Source organism: Microcebus murinus, chromosome 29 (assembly GCF_040939455.1).
Source record: "Microcebus murinus isolate Inina chromosome 29, M.murinus_Inina_mat1.0, whole genome shotgun sequence".
NCBI classification, from domain to species: domain Eukaryota; kingdom Metazoa; phylum Chordata; class Mammalia; order Primates; family Cheirogaleidae; genus Microcebus; species Microcebus murinus.
The window spans coordinates 11,369,223-11,388,439 of record NC_134132.1 but is presented as its reverse complement, the minus strand read 5'-3'; the positions used below and the strand labels follow the sequence as shown (position 1 = coordinate 11,388,439).

At 43.7% G+C, this 19,217-nt stretch overlaps 1 protein-coding gene across 1 annotated transcript in view; it reads right to left on the bottom strand.

The window, feature by feature from the left end:
- HSD17B11 (hydroxysteroid 17-beta dehydrogenase 11) overlaps window positions 1-9,192 on the bottom strand; it is a 34,888-nt gene extending 25,696 nt beyond the window's left edge. The window contains exon 1 of the mRNA XM_075998738.1: window positions 8,809-9,192. Within this exon, the coding sequence (XP_075854853.1) occupies window positions 8,809-9,018 (210 nt within the window). The 5' untranslated portion in view covers window positions 9,019-9,192. The remainder of the gene's footprint in view (window positions 1-8,808) is intronic.
- Between the last annotated feature and the right edge of the window lie 10,025 nt (window positions 9,193-19,217).

The following is a 19,217-nucleotide window of genomic DNA, read 5'->3' as shown; positions in this document are numbered from 1 at the left end:
GTTTGGTTGATTATTCTGGCTGATGCATGGAGAGCGGATTTTAGGGGTCAATACTGCAGGAAGGGAGAAAAATTGGGCAACAATTACAGTGATTCAGGCAAGAGATGATACAAACTTGAATTGTGGCACTAATAGAGAGGCAGAGGAGAGAATAAGTTTTAAAAAGTATCTTTAGGAGGCAAAATCAGCAATACTTGGTGTTTGGATGAGGAAGGAGGGAAAGGAGCTTTTTGGTTTTGGGAGCTGTCAAGACAGTGCCGTGACATGTCTGTCAAGTGCAGGATCATACCATAGGGTTCTGTTTTGTTTTTAATCTTTGCTTGTTTGTTTTCTTGGTTTTGAACAATTTTTAGCTTTTTTAAGGAATGCCTCAAAAGAGATCTTGGATTGGGGTGTAGTCTGTGAACTTTGTAAGCCAAGAAATTGTCAGATAGGCCGGGCGAGGTGGTTCATGCCTGTAATCCCAGCACTCTGGGAGGCCGAGGTGGGCAGATCGATCAAGGTCAGGAGTTCGAAACCAGCATGAGCAAGAGCGAGACCCGTCTCTACTAAAAAATAGAAAGAAATTAATCAGCCAATTAAAATATATAGAAAAAATTAGCCGGGCATGGTGGCACATGCCTGTAGTCCCAGCTACTCGGGAGGCTGAGGCAGGAGGATCACTTGAATCCAGGAGTTTGAGGTTGCTGTGAGCGAGGCTGACACCACAGCACTCTAGCCCGGGCAACAGAGGGAGGGAGGGAGGGAGGGAGGGAAGGAAGGAAAGAAAATAAAGAAAGAAAGAAAGAAAGAAAGAAGGAAGGAAGGAAGGAAGGAAGGAAGGAAGGAAGGAAGGAAGGAAGGAAGGAAAGAAAGAAAGAAAGAAAGAAAGAAAGAAAGAAAGAAAGAAAGAAAGAAAGAAAGAAAGAAAGAAAGAAAAGAAATTGTCAGATAATGCACAAGTGGATGGACCCTGGGAGAACTTACATTTGCCCACAGTGAGTAAGCTAAATCAAAGCAGCAGTGTACAAATTGTAAACAGAAATTAATGTTGCAGAAAAGCCAAATCTCGACAGCTATGGAAAGAATCAGTAGTTTGTGTGGTGAGCTTGTTATGGTAGTAAAGGGAAACAGGGTGTTTTTCCTTTACTGAAATCTCGACAAGCTGTAGTATGCTCTAATGAGGAACACTTATTCCTCAAGAAACATAATCATCTCAGGAAAACCTGCTGCTGCCCTCCTGTAGGTGACCAGCTTTTAGCATTCCCTTTTAAAAGTATATTTTATTTATTTATTTTTGAGACAAAGTCTCACTCTGTTGCCCGAGCTAGAGTGCCATGGTGTCAGCCTAGCTCACAGCAACCTCCAACTCCTGGGCTCAAGCGATCCTCCTGCCTCAGCCTCCTGAGTAGCTGGGACTACACGCATGCGCCACCATGCCTGGCTAATTTTTTCTATATTTTAGTTGGCCAATTAATTTCTTTCTATTTTTAGTAGAGACGGGGCTCAGGCTGGTCTCAAACTCCTGACCTCCAGCGATCCTCCCACCTCAGCCTCCCAGAGTGCTAGGATTACAGGTGTGAGCCACTATGCCCAGCCTAAAAGTATATTTTATTAATGTGGTATATACCTACAAGGGAATATTACTTAGCCTTAAAAAGAAATGAAATTCTGACACATATTACAACATGCACAACCTTGAGGACATTATGCCAAGTGAAATAAGCCAGACACACAAAAAGATAAATATTGTATAATTCCACTTATATGAGGTACTAGAGTATCTCATGCATAGAGACAGAAAATAGAATGGTGGCTGCCAGGGGCCGGGCAAACAGAGGGTTGGGGAAATGTTGTTTAATGGGTACAGAGGTTCAGCTTGGGAAGATGAAAAAGTTCTGGAGAGAGACAGTAGAGATCATTGCATAATAATGTGAATGTACTTAATGCCACTAAACTGTATACTCAAAAATGGTTAAAATGGTAAGTTTTACATTATATTTTGCCACATTAAAATAATTTTTTTAAATGTATTGATTCTTTGGGTCTTTATAAAAATAAATTATTTTTAACAAATAAACTTTACTTTGAACGAATTTCTATAAAAAAAATCCAACCTTTCCATTTATTCTGTTTTCTGAGATTTGCTAATTAGTGGTGGGTTTCTTAACCACTTAATGGACCAAGTGTGCGGAGGCAAAGATACCCTTCTTCCACATTTGCTGCCTCACTTTTGCTCTATTGCCTTGGTCTTCCTCATTTATTTCATTAGGGCTGTGGTCTGCTTTCCACACCCTCTGAAGTGTGCAACATGTTTAAGTTGTAATTCTTCCAGGAGAAGTTTCATTATGAACAAAGGAAAAGTTTCATTATGAACAAAAGTTTCAAATGAACAGTTCCCCATATTCATTTAGTATGAGATAAAAAATAAGCAGACCAAAGGAGGATGAATTCCTCTTTTAAAATTTTTCAAAGCACAGTGGAATTTTCATAGTTCTTTAAGATTTCCTTTGGTAACTTTCTTCTAATGTGTTGGATTCAGTTCTTAAATTTTAAATTCTGGATATTCCTTTACTTTTTTTTTTTTTTTTTTTTTGAGACAGAGTCTTGCTTTGTTGCCTAGGCTAGAGTGAGAGCCGTGGTGTCAGCCTAGCTCACAGCAACCTCAAACTCCTGGGCTCAAGCGATCCTTCTGTCTCAGCCTCCCAAGTAGCTAGGACTACAGGCACGTGCCACCATGCCCGGCTAATTTTTTCTATATATATTAGTTGGCCAATTAGTTTCTTTCTAGTTATAGTAGAGACGGGGTCTCGCTCTTGCTCAGGCTGGTTTTGAACTCCCGACCTCGAGCAATCCGCCCGCCTCGGCCTCCCAGAGAGCTAGGATTACAGGCGTGAGCCACCACGCCCGGCCTATTCCTTTACTCTTAACATTCAGTTATTCATTCTTCGCCTTCTATTACCACAAGTAAGACCTTTTCAGCTGTTAGCAAGACTACAAAAAATTTAAATGTTTTTATGTTTCTTCCCATTTTTTTGCAATTATTCATTAATTCATTTTTTAATTTGATAAACAGTCTGTAAGCTTATAGTATGTGCTTACTACTTCCTGTAAATTTGTCTTTCCAAACTAATCTACTCAGGCATGGGAATGAGAACAGTCAAGAAGTGATGGATTATCTGTATAAAGCAAAATGAATAATTCTTGGTTATTAGTCTCAGTAGAACAAAACTGATATCACCACTAATTCTTCCCTAACTTCACATGCCTTTTTTGTAGCCTTAATGATGAATGCGCAGATGTCATTCCTACATCCTGAGATTGGGTACATGTGCACGTTGCACGTTGCTAACCCACTCCTTGGGTTAATCTGAGACACTGTCTCTAGGGATAATTTGTCTTTGTACCTTAAGTGATAGTTCTCTCCCTTTGGCCCCGTCCTTCTAGCTGGATCTGTCAACATTCTTAAACTCCACTTCACTTCCTTCCTCTTTTCCACATATTTATTCACCAGCTCAAGAGTTTCACATGTTGAGTTTCTTCTACCTGGACTGCTCCAAACCACTACCCTACCCTTCCCCAGATTTAGTGGTTCTTAGACTCCCATAATTTAAAATCTACAAAATTCCAAGAAAAAGGGTCAGATGTATATACTGAACCAGGATTGCTGACCTTTTATTTGGCCAAAGAAGGACCTTAAAAACTAACAAAACAGGCCGGGCGCGGTGGCTCACGCCTGTAATCCTAGCTCTTGGGAGGCCGAGGCGGGCGGATTGCTCAAGGTCAGGAGTTCAAAACCAGCCTGAGCAAGAGCGAGACCCCGTCTCTACTATAAATAGAAAGAAATTAATTGGCCAACTGATATATATATGTAAAAAATTAGCTGGGCATGGAGGTGCATGCCTGTAGTCCCAGCTACTCGGGAGGCTGAGGCAGAAGGATCGCTGGAGCCCAGGAGTTGGAGGTTGCTGTGAGCTAGGCTGACGCCATGGCACTCACTCTAGCCTGGGCAACAAAGCAAGACTCTGTCTCAAAACAAAACAAAACAAAACAAAACAAAAAAAACTAACAAAACAATTCTCATATACTATCATTGTAATTTCATTAAAGAATACGTTATTTATTTATTTATTGAGACAGGGTCTCACTCTGTTGCCCAGGCTGGAGTGAGTGCCGTGGCATCAACCTAGCTCACAGCAACCTCAAACTCCCAGGCTCAAGCGATCCTGCTGCCTCAGCCTTCCGAATAGCTGGGACTACAGGCATGCGCCACCATGCCCGGTTAATTTTTTCTATATATTTTTAGTTGGCCAATAAATTTCTTTCTATTTTTAGTAGAGACGAGGTCTCACTCTTGCTCAGGCTGGTTTCGAACTCCTGACCTTGAGTGATCCTCCCGCCTTGCCCTCCCAGAGTGCTAGAATGACAGGCGTGAGCCACCGCGCCCGGCTGAGAATACGTTATTTCTTACTCACAAAAAAGTAGGAAGGAAATAATCTTAGAATAAAAGACAGATTGTTTCAATTATACTAATTTAACCTAATACAAACTTACTACATTGCCCTTAATTCTTCTGACCACTTCTCACAAGCTCTGCTACTACCAACCTGTTCCCACAGTCCCCATGATGTCACCTCTCACCTGCATCATCACAACAGCCTCGAACTTCCCACCCTGCTTCATTTGCTCTTTCCATCTCTCCTCCTCTTCAGTCTCTTCAATAGGAGGATCCTCTTCAACAGAAATTGGATCAAAACCCTCCACTGACTCCCCAGAGTAAAACTCAAAGTACACACAGGAAACCTCATGATCCTTAACTCCTGCCCCTTAAGTCTCTAGCCCAGCATTGTCCCCCAGAAATATACTGTGATGGTCACACAGAGTGGCTTAACAGGACATTGGAAACTCAGAAGCGGGAGGGCAAAACGGGAGTGAAGGCTGAAAAATTACTTATTGGGTACAATGTACACGATTCAGGTGATGGGTATATTAAAAGCCTAGACTTCTCCACTATGCAATTTAGCCGTGTAATTAAAAGCCACTTGTATCCCCTAAATCTATGCAAATTAAAAAAAAAAAAGAATCAGTTGACTTTTCTACTATTCTGCTATATATTAAATTTCATGAATATGAGAGAGGATTATAATATAAAATATTAATGCAAGTAATAACAGTTTAATCTAGGGACATAGGTAATGATTATACTAGATGAAAATAACAAACTGATAGGCACTGGAATGGTAACATCTCCTATTGCTTAGATGAAGTTCAGTTAGATTTATGGAGCAGTAACAACAAAAACATACTGTACCTAGCCTGTAGGTCTAAATAACAGCAGTATGTCTCAAGAGACTCTATTAGTCAATTACGTGTTTAGTCCTGACACTATCAGCTTCCTTGATTATTTGGATCTTGTGGCTCTAACCAATCAGAATGACTTATAATTTTTGTCCTCAATTTTCTCACCTATAAAATAGAGGGTTTAGCCACGATAACTCTAAAATTCTCCAAATCTCTAAAATTCTGAGATTCTACATTTTTGGAAGGTTTGAAAATCTGGACTCTAATTAATTGAAGCCAACCAACGCAAGGAGTATATGCTGTCAGCTATGCAGACCTGCTGCATTGTCAGCAAGCAAAACAGCTTTCTAAACACGAAACTATTTCTAGGATATCAAAAAGGTCACTTCCAAGTGCTACACGCTCCCTTCCCCCAGAAAAACCTCTCCTGTTGCCTGACTTATAGAGTTAGATGTTCATCTGTTTAACTTAAGATCTTATCCTTATGATCAATACAAATGACTCTGGAAAGGTCACAAATTAAACATCATCATTCTTAAAAAATAAAAAAATGTTAAAAGAAATAAAATGCAAACCATTTTAATTTTTCCAGTAGTCACGTTAAAAATTAATTTAGCATAATAATATATTTTATTTGACCTAATACAGTCAAATTATTATCATTTCAACCTGTAGTCCAGGTGTCCTCAAACTACAGCCCACAGGCCACATGCGGCCCGCCAAGGACATTTATCTGGCCCGCGGGTGTTTTTGCCGCCGCTGCCTGTCCTGCTTAGCAGCCGACTTGTCCCGGGCCCACAATGCGCATGTGTAGAATGTGCACCGTGCTCTCCAACGGCCCTCCCACGGTCTGAGGGACAGTGAACTGGCCCCCTGTTTAAAAAGTTTGAGGTCCTCTGCTGTAGTCCATATAAAACGTATTAACACAAAATTCTACATTCTTTTTTCCTACGAAGTCTTTGAAATCCAACGGGTTATTTCCACCTACATCGTATCTCAATTCAGACTAGCCACATTTCGAAGGCTCACAGCCAAGAGGCTAGTGGTTGCTACCCACCATTGCCCGGGGACAGCACAGTCCAGACCTTCGCTTTACTTCTCTCCCTCCCCTCGCCCTGTGCCGCGCTTGGTATTCGCTGATCCCTTTCCCAGGACTTACTGTGCTCTCAGCGCCTGTCTTCTGGCCTTGAACTCGACTGTCTCCATCTCAGCAAAGGCCTCCCTGGCCACCTGATTAAGCCCAGCACTCCTCCTACCCTCCCCACCAGACATGGTCCTCACCCGCTTTCACCATTTACTTCTTTCCCTACGCTTATCACAATCTAATGAGGATATATGTTATTATACAGTGTGGCTTGTCTATTGTCCTTGGCTCACGAGGCATTAGAGTGATGCCTGGCAGATAGTAGGTGCTCAATAAATGTTTGTAGGGGGCGACTTCTGGGGCTCCCCTCTCTTGGGGCCCCGGAACCTCGTCCACGAATGTATAATAAAGCCACGTGGTTTGCGCCCCCCCCCAAAAAAAATGTTTGAAGGATAAATGCACTTCACTCCAGATAAAATTCTGTACAAGCCGGTACTGGGCATTGGAAGTCATTAACCCAACCAATTTTTACACATCTTCAAATTCTGGCTTAAACTTCACTTTGTGGAGGAGCAATAATAGCCAATAACTCCAAGTGTGTTTGCCAAGTGACAAATGTGCTAAATGCTTGTGTGCAGTACCTCATTTCCTCCCCCCAGCCTTCTGAGGTAGGTACTGTTATTTTATCTGTCTTGCAGAAAAGGTCTGGAAAGTTCAGTAAGTTGCCCAATTAAGCAGTACAGCGCTCAACGTGTCTGACCATACCACCACGCCAAATCTCGACCACGCTGGCTAGGCTGGGCCTCCTTTGAATCTTTCACTATACTTATAATGACTTAATGTCTATTTTCCCCTAACTAGACCGAGGGCATGGGACCCTATTTCCTGTTTTGCTTCCCTGTCCCTAATGTCCCTGTATTTGTTGACTGCCATCTCTGCCAACCACTTACTAGGTTAACGCTCATTTAACTTCACACCCTTGACTGTGGGTCCAAGTCCACATCTACACTTGCCCAGGCTAGAGTGAATGCCGCGGAATCAGCCTAGCTCACAGCCACCTCAAACTCCTGGGCTCAAGTGATCCTACTGCGTCAGCCTCCCAAGTAGCTGGGACTACAGGCATGCGCCTCCATGCCCAGCTAATTTTTTCTATATATAATAGTTGGCCAATTAATTTGTTTATATTTATAGTAGAGACGGGTCTCGCTCTTGCTCAGGCTGGTTTTGAACTCCTGGCCTTGAGCAATCCGCCTGCCTCGGCCTCCCAGAGTGGTAGGCTTACAGGCGTGAGTCACCACACTAGGCCTGTTGGGTAAGATCTTTTAAAGCACTACCTCATTAACTGCAAGTAGAACTTTTCTTTTCTTTTTTTTTTTTTTTGAGACAGAGTCTCCCTTTGTTGCCTAGGCTAGAGTGAGTGCCGTGGCATCAGCCTAGCTCACAGCAACCTCCAACTCCTGGGCTCAAGCAATCCTTCTGCCTCAGCCTCCCAAGTAGCTGGGACTACAGGCATGCGCCACCATGCCCAGATAATTTTTTCTATATATATTAGTTGGCCAATTAATTTCTTTCTATTTCTAGTAGAGACGGGGTCTCGCTCTTGCTCAAGCTGGTTTTGAACTCCTGACCTCGAGCAATCCGCCCGCATCGGCCTCCCACAGTGCTAGGATTACAGGCATGAGCCACAGCGCCTGGCCAGGACTTTTCTTAATATGTACAAACTTTTTAAAAAATATATTCGCTAAAACAATTATTTTTTCTATATGATTAAGATAGTGGGATCAATGAAATCAGTTTGACTAAGAGATTGAAAATTATTTTCAGGTGGGCTGGGCGAGGTGGCTCAAGCCTGTAATCTTAGCACTCTGGGAGGCCGAGACGGGTAGATTGTTTGAGTTCAGGAGTTTGAGACCAGCCTGAGCAAGAGTGAGACCCCCCCCATCTCTACTAAAAATACAAAGAGATTAATTGGCCAACTAAAACTATATATATATATATATATATATAAATAAATTAGCCGGGCGTGGTGGTGCATGCCTGTAGTCCCAGCTACTTGGGAGGCTGAGGCAGGAGGATCGCTTGAGCCCAAGAGTGTGAGGTTGCTGTGAGCTACGCTGATGCCAGAGCACTCTAGCTGGGGCAACAGAGTGAGACTCTGTCTCAAAAAAAAAAAAAAAAAAAATTATTTCCAGGGCAAAAGTGAGGATGGACTTAACAATGTCAAATTAGTGATGGGCAGTACCTGGGAATCTTAAATCCTCTAGGTCCATTAATCATGTGGACATACACATATTAATGCATTCCCCCCCCATCTGCAAAATGGCAACAGTAATTTCTTTCTACCTACTTACAGAGATGATGGTCTAACGGGAGGCTGCTGGCAAAATGCAGACGCGTCCGCACGTTAAAGGTACCAGAAAGTAAAACACAGTAAGCACTGTTACCTTATTTATATCCCAGAGAACCAGTTTGCTTTTAAGTTTGGCAAATTCATAGGCAGTCAGTCTCCCAATTCCATGTCCGGCTCCCGTAATCAGGACGATTTCGCCGGTGACTGATTTTCTCTTCTTGGGAATGAAAAGCTTCACCAAAGACTCCAAGGAGGAGAGGATTAGTAAGGGCAGAAGCAGGAGGCTGTTCAGAATGAATTTCATCCTTTTTGTGGCTGTGAGCCTTTGGTGCGTTTTTCTTTTACCAATCGCTCTGAATTGCTTTTCGAGGGGTTGCTCGGTCCAGCACCACAAAGAGTAGAAGCCAGAACAAGGAAGAGAGCCCGTTTATCGAAGAGAAACAAACAACTCTGAAACCGTTCCTTCCGCTGGGCTGGGCTGGGCTGGGCTTTGTTAGGTCTTTTGCAATTGGCCCCGGCCGCAGTGCGGAGAGAAGGCTCGCTGGCTCTGAAATCTGGGAGGGACAAAGTCCAGACCCAGCGATGGTTCCTCTTTCTAAGTTTGTGGCCAAGGTAGACCTTTTACCCACTTTTCCCTGCCGGTGTCCAGAGCCTACCTGGGGGGGTTAATTACTGGCTTGTTTTCCTAAATGGGATAAATTCCTGTCCCTTACAAGGATCACTGACAGTGCCCGGCAATCCAGACGCTTCTAAGTGGAGGGTTGCCAATCAGTAGATAAGGGATGCAAATGTAGATGCTTATCCTTTTTTTTTTTTTGAGACAGAGTCTCACTCTGTTGCCTGGGCTAGAGTGCCCTGGTGTCAGCCTTGCTCACAGCAACCTCCAACTCCTGTGCTCAAGCGATCCTCCTGCCTCAGCCTCCTGAGTAGCTGGGACTACAGGCATGTGCCCCCATGCCTGGCTGATTTTTTCTATATATTTTTAGTTGTATAGCTAATTTCTTTCTATTTTTAGTAGAGACAGGAGTCTTGCTTTTGCTCAGGCTGTTCTTGAACTCCTGACCTTGAGAAATGCTCCTGCTTTGGCCTCCCAGAGTGCTAGGATTACAGGCATGAGCCACTACCCTGGCCCTATATGCAGTTTTTTTTTGAGACAGTTTCCGCTCTGTTGCCCAGGCTAGAGTGCCATGGTGTCAGCCTAGCTCACAGCAACCTCCAACTCCTGGGCTCAAGTGATCCTCCTGCCTCAGCCTCTCCAGTAACTGGGACTACAGGCATGTGTCACCATGCCCGGCTCATTGTTTCTATATATTTTTAGTTGGCCAATTAATTTCTTTCTATTTTAGTAGAGATGGGGTATCGCTCTTGCTCAGGCTGGTTTCGAACTCCTGACCTTGAGCGATCCTCCTGCCTCAGCCTCCCAGAGAACTAGGATTATAGGCGGGAGCCATTGCGCCTGGCCTCTATATGCATTTTTTAAATTCAGTTTTGGACAGCAATTTAACTTGGGCTATGTGCAAGACACGTCAGGGCTTGACAACAGACTTTTGCAACATGATGATGGTCAGCCTTTACAAATCAGAAAGATCACACAAAAAAATTAAAGTTCAAAAATAATTCATACTTACTTCTCCCTCTTAAGTAGCTCTACCCTGTCATAGGAGATGAAGGGATAGTGACAGTCCCACAAAAGTAGAGGTGTACTGTGGAGATCTTGTAAGTCTGAAATAGCTCCTACAACTCTTTTATATAGTCCCAAATCCTAGTTCACAAAAGTACAGTTTCCAAAGTGTTTTCCCACATATATTATCTCATTTGATTTTCAAAAGCCTCCTAGGAAGTAGAGAAGAAAAATATATCTCTATTTTATAAATGAATAAATCAGTTAGACTGATTATTTTTATTAATAAAAACTTCCTCGGTGCGTAAAAGTGTAATTGGGGCTGGACACATGGTCAGTGTTTGTCAAAACTTTTTGCCCAACATCTAAAGGAAGAAATGACATTTTACGTGGTGACCTAGTGTACGTGTGAGTGTTTGGTTTCATGTATGTTGACTTTCATATATTGAAGCTCTGGCTCTGCAATTCCTTATTTCATGCTATTAAAAAATAAACTTGGCAGTGTCAACAGAAAAGAAGCCAAACGGTGTAAAATAATTGAAAGAGGTTTATTCTGAGCCAAATTTGAGGACCATGGCCTAGAGCCACACCCAAGAATCCTTGCGCAAGTGGACTGGCTGTGATTGGGTTATAGTTTGGTTTTATGTATTTCAGGAAGACAGGAATTATAGGTAAAGTCATAAGTCAATACATGGAAGGCATATATTGGTTTGGCTGGAAAAGGAGGGACATCTCAAAGTGGAGGGGTGAGGGCTTACAGGTTATAGGTGGATTTAAAGACTCTTTGACTTGTAATTGGTTAAAGAAATGAAGCTTTATCCAAAGGCTTGGAACCAAATCAACCAATGGCAATTGGTTTGCTCACCACTGTATCCACAGTACCTACCACATAGCAAATGTTCAGTAAATATTTAGTGAACAAATGCATGCTTGAGAACTTAAACTTATAGTCCTACAGACCTATATTCGAATCCTGGTATAGTGAACTGAATAACGACCCCCAAAGATAACGGGTACTGGAACCCATAAATGTTTCCTTATATGGAAAAAGGTTCTTTGCAGATATAATTAAGAATTTTGAGATGGTGAGATTATCCTGGATTATCCAGGTGAGCACTAAATGAAACCACAAGCACCCTTATGGAAGAGAGGGAAAGAGAGATGGGCCTCAAACACAAAAGGAAAAGGCAGTATGATCACAGAAGCAGAGATTGGAGTGGTGTGGCCGCAAGTCACGGAATGCCAACAGCTACCAGAAACTGGAAGAGGTAAAGAATGGTTTCTCCCCTGGAACCTCCAGTTAGAGTGTGGTCCTCCTGACACCTTGATTTTGGTACAGTGAAAGTGGATTTTGGACCTCTGGTCTCCAGAACTGCGAGAGAATACATTTCTGTTGTTTTATTATTTTTTAGAGACAGAGTCTCGCTTTGTTGCCCAGGCTTGACTGAGTGCCGTGGCATCAGCCTCGCTCACAGCAACCTCAAACTCCTGGGCTCAAGCAATCCTCCTGCCTCAGCCTCCCGAGTAGCTGGGACTACGGGCATGCGCCACCACGCCCGGCTAATTTTTTCTATATATATTAGTTGGCCAATTAATTTCTTTCTATTTTTTAGTAGAGACGGGGTCTTCACTCTTGCTCAGGCTGGTTTCGAACTCCTAACCTCGAGCAATCCGCCTGCCTCAGCCTCCCAGAGTGCTAGGTGTGAGCCACCGTGCCCGGCCCTTTTCTGTTGTTTTAAACCACCCACATGTGGTAATTTGTTACATAGAAAACTAACACACTTGGCTCTATACATTTTTAGACAGGCTGTGTGATCTTGTCGAAGTTATTTAACTTTTCTGAGTCTGTATCTTCATCTGTAAAGTTGAGACAATCACACCAGCACTCCTGGGGTTATTGTCGGCATTAAATGTGTTAATATGAATAAAGTGCATAGCAAATAATAGGCACCATATTGTGAATGCATCATAAAAATAATTATTACTTTGTTGACACTTTACACAACTTACCTTCTTTAGTTCTCATAGCTCTGTGGTGTTGAGTACTACATCTCCTAATTTTACAGGTGAGGAAACAGAGAAGTTAAACAATTTGTCAAAATTACATGGTCAAAATGAAAAAATACTAGGAGGATGGTATTTTTGAAGTATTTTTTGATGTTTTTTATATTCTGATATCTTACTGCCCTGAGGCACCCCATCCCTTGTAATAATGGTTTCAGTGTTTCAGGGGGTAGGACAGATATGAACTTGAACAAAGAAACAACTGTCTAATGGGATTTTTTTTTTTAGTCTCTAGCACAGTATTAATCTTGAAAGCCAGGCTTTGTCAAGTGAGAAAGGGTTTTAAAAAATTCCTTCAGCATGCATTAACTTATCAAGAAGCAGGATGGGTGAGTGTGAAGGATTTCCCTAGCTGAAAAAACACAGAAGATATGAAGAAAATCCTTGCCATGAGAGGAGAGAGGGGGGAAGGAAGCTGCTGCTGACCCAGGGGATTATGAGAAAGAAGGGGGAGATGGCAGCAGTGTAAGCAAGTATTAAGAATCCGGTAACCTGACTTCCCGCCCCAATGCTGCTGTTTATCCAGTTTCCACTTTTATAATACCTACTTCTCTAGGTCGTGCAGAATAAAGTTTGGGGGCATTGTAATGGCTTCTCATTGCACTTGGGATAAAACCTAACTCCTCACCACAGTCAGTAAAGGCCTTATGTCACGGGTCCTCAAACTTTTTAAACAGGGGGCCAGTTCACTGTCCCTCAGACCGTTGGAGAGTGTGCGCTGTGGGCCCGGGACTAGTCGGCTGCTAAGCAGGACAGGAGGCTGCAGCAAACACACCTGGAGGGCCACATAAATGTGCTAGGTGGCCCACATGTGGCCCACGGGCAGTAGTTTGAGGACGCCTGGTATGTGTTTGACTCTTGTGCCAGGATTTTTTACCTATAATAAACGCAGTCATAGTGACTTAGCCAAATAAAGCTTATTTTTCTCATGAGTCCGGAAGCAGGCTGCCCAGAGCTGGTGCAACTACTTGAAGAGGCCATAAAAGACTTAAGATTCCTTCTGGCTCCCTTATCTGCCATCCATACTGTGTGCCTTTTGTCGTTATGGTCTCGAGACAACTCCTCCTCCTCTAGGAATTTGTATTCTCTTTTCAAGTAGGAATAAGGGAAGGAGGCAAAATGAGCCAGTTCCTTTTCATTAGGAAAGCAATACCCTCCCCAGAAGACCCACATAGCTGACTTCCACTTTCACCTCATTGACCAGGAAGGGCCATATGACCCGTTTAGCATGGGGATGTAAAATTTAGAACTAGAGCTATGTCTACACGTACCACGGAAGAACAAAAGCATGGATACTGGGAAGCAGCCATACTGGCCTCACTGCAGATTATTACGTCCCTGGCTTACTATGCTTTGCATTGGCTTTTCTGTTTCTGGATTATTCTTATTCTTTCCTACTTCAGAGCTTTTCTCAATTTACAGTCCTCTCTGCCTTTAATGCTCTGTCCCCAGCTTTCCAATGGCTGGCAGCTCCCTTAGGTCTCTGTTCAAATGTGACCTCCTGGCCGGGCGCGGTGGCTCACGCCTGTCATCCTAGCACTCTGGGAGGCCGAGGCAGGCGGATTGCTTGAGGTCAGGGGTTTGAAACCAGCCTGAGCAAGAGCGAGACCCTGTCTCTACTATAAATAGAAAGAAATTAACTGGCCAACTAATATATATAGAAAAAAAAATCAGCTGGGCATGGTGGCGCATGCCTGTAGTCCCAGCTACTTGGGAGGCTGAGGCAAGAGGATCGCTTGAGCCCAGGAGTTTGAGGTTGCTGTGAGCTAGGCTGACGCCACGGCACTCTCTAGCCTGGGCAACAAAGTGAGACTCTGTCTAAAAAAAAAAAACCCAAAAAACAAAAACAACAACAAATGTGGCCTCCTCAGAAAAGCCTTTCCTTTTTTTTTTTTTTTTTTTTTTGAGACAGAGTCTCACTCTGTTGCCAGGCTAGAGTGCCGTGGCATCAGCCTAGCTCACAGCAACCTCAAACTCCTGGGCTCAGGTGATCCTCCTGCCTCAGCCTCCCGAGTAGCTGGGCCTACAGGCATGTGACACCATGCCCAGCTAATTTTTTTTTCTACATATTTTTAGTTGGCCAATTAATTTCTTTCTATTTTTAGTAGAGACGGGGTATTGCTATTGCTCAGGCTGGTTTTTAACTCCTGACCTTGAGCAATCCTCTCGCCTAGCATCGGCCTTCCAGAATGTTAGGATTACAGGCATTTGCCTCCATGCCCGGCTGAAAAGCCTTTCCTCACACACCACCTCCGTAGTCTAAAGTAGTCACTTCTCCCTTAATTATTCTTTTTCCAGAGCAAGTTGTCCATTTCCTTCACAGCTCTTTTCCTAACCTGGAATTCCTAGTTTATTTGTTTATTAATGTTCATTTTCCTCTCCTAGAAAGTAAGATGCATGAGAGAAGGACCTTCTCTATCTTGTTCACAACTGTATTCCTGGTACCCAGGATAGTCCTTGGTAAATAGTAAATACTCAGTAAATATGTAAGGTAAACAGACAGCTAGGGACCTCCCGGCCCCTCCTGGGGACAAGGCGGGAGACTGTCACACCTGGGGGAGGAGGGAACAACCCAAGAATCTGCCAATCAGAACTTAGCCTGCCAAGTGCAAAAGAATGCAGAGGACTCTCTAGCCCTCGGGCCAGGTAGCATAGGAACAATAGAATTAGGACAAGTGACCTAGAACAGCTGGCTTTCAGAGAGGTTCATGGGAGATCTGCATGGGTGTAGTAAGACTCAGGTCATGTAACTCCCAACTGTCCAATCAAAGTGGTTCCAGGGTGACATCAGAGCCCTGAGGAGGGTCCAATTCAGACACTCTAAAACATGACCCAGACCAGCTGGGTGCGGTGGTTCATGCCTGTAATCCCAGCACTCTGGGAGGTCGAGGCGGACGGTTTGCTCGAGGTCAGGAGTTCGAAACCAGCCTGAGCAAGAGCAAGACCCCGTCTCTACTATAAATAGCAAGAAATAAATTGGTCAACTAATATATATATATATATATATATATATATATATATATATATATATATATAAAAAATTAGCCGGGCATGGTGGCACATGCCTATAGTCCCAGCTACTCGGGAAGCTGAGGCAGAAGGATTACTTGATCCTGGGAGTTGGAGGTTGCTGTGAGCTAGGCTGACACCACGGCATTCACTATAGCCTGGGCAACAAGCGAGACTCTGTCTCAAAACAAAACAAAAAACATGACCCAGACCATAACCATGGCCTTTATGTTGTGACAAAGGGTCTGCTCATCATCTGTGGTGACTGTACCTTGCTCTCACTCTGTAAACCTGTTATCTTGCTCTTGTTCTGTGATCCTATGTTTCTCTCCTTAGTAAACCTTGTTTTCATGCTCATGCTGCTTTCGGTGTGTCCCATCATTCTTCGGCCAAGAGTGCACCAAGAACAGACGTTTCAGACTGTGACCCAACAAACATTTTCGTTACTGTAGAACTAAATGAATGGAAAAAGGGGGGGAGGGAACAGGATATTTGCTGTTATTTTTAGCATACCTATACATTTCAATATTCACATACATCACTTTCCAATTTAAAAATACTCATTTCTGGCCAGGTGTGGTGGTTCATGCCTGTCATCCTAGCACTCTGGGAGGCCGAGGTGGGAGGATCGCTCGAGGTCAGGAGTTTGAGACCAGCCTGAGCAAGAGCGAGACCCTGTCTCTACCAAAACAATAGAAATAAACTAGCTTGGCAACTAAAAATATATAGAAACAATTAGCCAGGCATGGTGGCGCATGCTTGTAGTCCCAGGTACTTGGGAGGCTGAGGCAGGAGGATCACTTTAGCCTGGGAGTTTGAGGTTGCTGTGAGCGAGGCTGACGCCACGGCACTCACTCTAGCCTGGGCAACAGAGTGAGACTCTGTCTCAAAAAAAAAAAAAAAAAAAAAACTCATTTCCCACTTGATTTTTTTGCTTGCCTCACCAGCTACTGTAAGATGCCCTTAAGGTCAGTATATGCTTTATAAACTTAAAAAAAAAAAGAGCTCACTTCTCTTTAGTTACATTCTGATGACATCTGCTTAACCAATTTGGGATGCAGGTAAGTTGATGACCAGGTGTTTAGGTCCTGCCCAAGAGCAGGCTTCAGCACATGCGCTCACTACACTCTAGCAGATCTGGGGGTGTGGGTCCCCTGAAGGGAGGAACCCAGGAGACCTAGTTGTCTGAGCTAATTGCCGTTCAGTTCCAGCACCAGGGAGCTGGTTTTGTTTGCATAGCTGTGTTGTTTTCTAAACTAAGTTCATGCCAGCCTTCTCTTAAAGCATGTGGAGTTAGAAGACTAGGGCCTGAGGAGCTTCCTGTGAGAACTTCTTTCTGTTGCTCCCTTTCTCTGATAGGCGGCTTTGTGACTACTGCCTTACTCCTTTTCTCCCTAGTGACTAATTTGTCAGCAGATTTTGGACAAGTTGAACAAACAGAGCCTGGCTAATACAGCTCTGGTTTAAGCAGTGACTGACAGGAGAGCAAAGTTTATCTGACCAATAGGAAAGAGAATCAGATAGGAACTGAGCTCTACTTCCCTGAAACAAAAGGCTGGAGACTTTTTAAAAGCTGAGGTATGACGCCGGGCGTGGTGGCTCACGCCTGTAATCCTAGCACTTTGGGAGGCCGAGGCGGGCGGATTGCTCAAGGCCAGGAGTTCGAAACCAGCCTGAGCAAGACCCTGTCTCTACCAAAAATAGAAATAAATTAATTGACCAACTAAAAATATATATACAAAAAATTAGCCGGGCATGGTGGTGCATGCCTGTAGTCCCAGCTACTCGGGAGGCTGAGGCAGGAGGATCGCTAAGCCCCGGGAGATTGAGGTTGCTGTGAGCCAGGCCGATGCCACGGCACTCACTCTAACCTGGGCAACAAAGTGAGACTCTGTCTCAAAAAAAAAAAAAAGTTATTAAAAAGCTGAGGTATGCTAAGGGGAAGGTATTGAAGGATCTTAAGGGTGGTTGATTGATGAGACTAGGCCATCTGTGTTTGTTAATTGGCCTTAACCACAGGAGAAAGAGACTTCTGCTGTCTCTATGACAGGAGCAAAGCACCCACCTCCCACTGGGACTCGTTATCGCCCTGAATGTTTGTTTGCATTTTAAAGCAATGTCTCTTAAGCCCTTGAGGAAACCATGTTAGGTGGCAGACCTGTCTCAAAGGGTAGAGAAAGCTTTTATAATTGTAAGATTTCTAAAGTAACTTTATCTTTAGCAAAATAAGAGGGGATTCAGGGGCCTATCTGCTTATCACTAGGTTTTGGCCAGAACAAACAGTAAACCCTTGTGACACTGAGCTTTTTCAAGGGGGTCTGGTTGGGGGGGTGTCAACCCAGGGACAAGGCCTTAAGTTGCTGGAAGCCATGCTAGAGTATGGTCAAGTCTTTCAGCACAGAGGTTTGGACAGAGTCACTATGTGCCAGGAGTTCTGCAGTTTTCAGAACAATGTTGTTAAAATCTGATTAATCCGGCTTTGTGTGTGTGTGTGTGTGGACAGAGCTTCAATTGCCCAGTCTTTATTCCTTAATCACTATGGAAATTATAGGGGTGTAGGTGGGGAAAGGACAGAGATACCTTTAAGATATTTTACTTACATTAAAAAAAACTAAGCTTCTTTTCAAAGAAAACAAAAACATGACAGAGCCAGCACCAGATCTGAAAGATCTGTTGAAACCAGCAAGAGAAATTGACTTTCACCTGTGGTGGCCGCAGCAGCTAATTCCTGGTCCAGAAGACACCGTGCAGAATTGGTGGGTTTTGAAGAAGCAAGCCCATTTCCCGCCCTTCCGTTGTCTGCCTGCCTCCAGCCTGAGCCCAGTCCAGCAGTGTGGACAGGGAGAGTTTGGCCTGAGAGAGAGGGAGGGCAGCGATCCTAGCAGGGAGCTACCGGTCTGTTTCTGTACATGCCCAAATCGGCTCTTGGAGAGACCTGCTGGGCCTCAGGGTTCTTAATCTGGCTTTTAAGATGGTCAAAATTTTATGTCCACATCTGAACCACACTACTGAAAACAGTGAATTATGCACTTAAAAGTTAAATACTTGCTGGCCGGGCGCGGTGGCTCACGCCTGTAAGGTGACTCACGCCTGGAATCCTAGCTCTCTGGGAGGCCGAGGCGGGCGGGTTGCTCGAGGTCAGGAGTTCAAAACCAGCCTGAGCAAGAGTGAGACCCGGTTTCTACTATAAATAGAAATAAATTAATTGGCCAACTGATATATATATAAAAACTTAGCCGGGCATGGTAGCGCATGCCTGTAGTCCCAGCTACTCGGGTGGCTGAGGCAGGAAGATCGCTTGAGCCCAGGAGTTTGAGGTTGCTGTGAGCAAGGCTGATGCCAGGGCACTCACTCTAGCCTGGACAACAAAGCGAGACTGTCTCAAAAAAAAAAAAAAAAAAAGTTAAATACTTGCAACATCAATGAGCTAATGAATCTAAAAGATGTAAACCAGATTATAGACTGCTTTGGACAATCTGGGTTTCTGACCTTCAGTTTGGCTAATTTTGCCTCTTGAGTTTACTGCCAACGGTGTTGCCCTCTGTTCCTGTTATAGAATAGTCACTTCTCCTTCCATAGACGTGGAAGGGTAAAAGTGGCAGTGGGGAATATGTAACAGAGGGTATAGGCTGGAAAAGAAAATAAAGGCAAAAATGTTTTGTCTCTTTAAAACTTTCCCCACTCATTCTGGAGAACTAAAACCTGTATCCCTGCCTCTCTTTAAAACTTCCCCCACTCCTGTTGGAGAACTAAAACCTGTATCCTTGCCTCTCTTTAAAACTTCCCCCATTGCTTTTGGAGAACTGCAT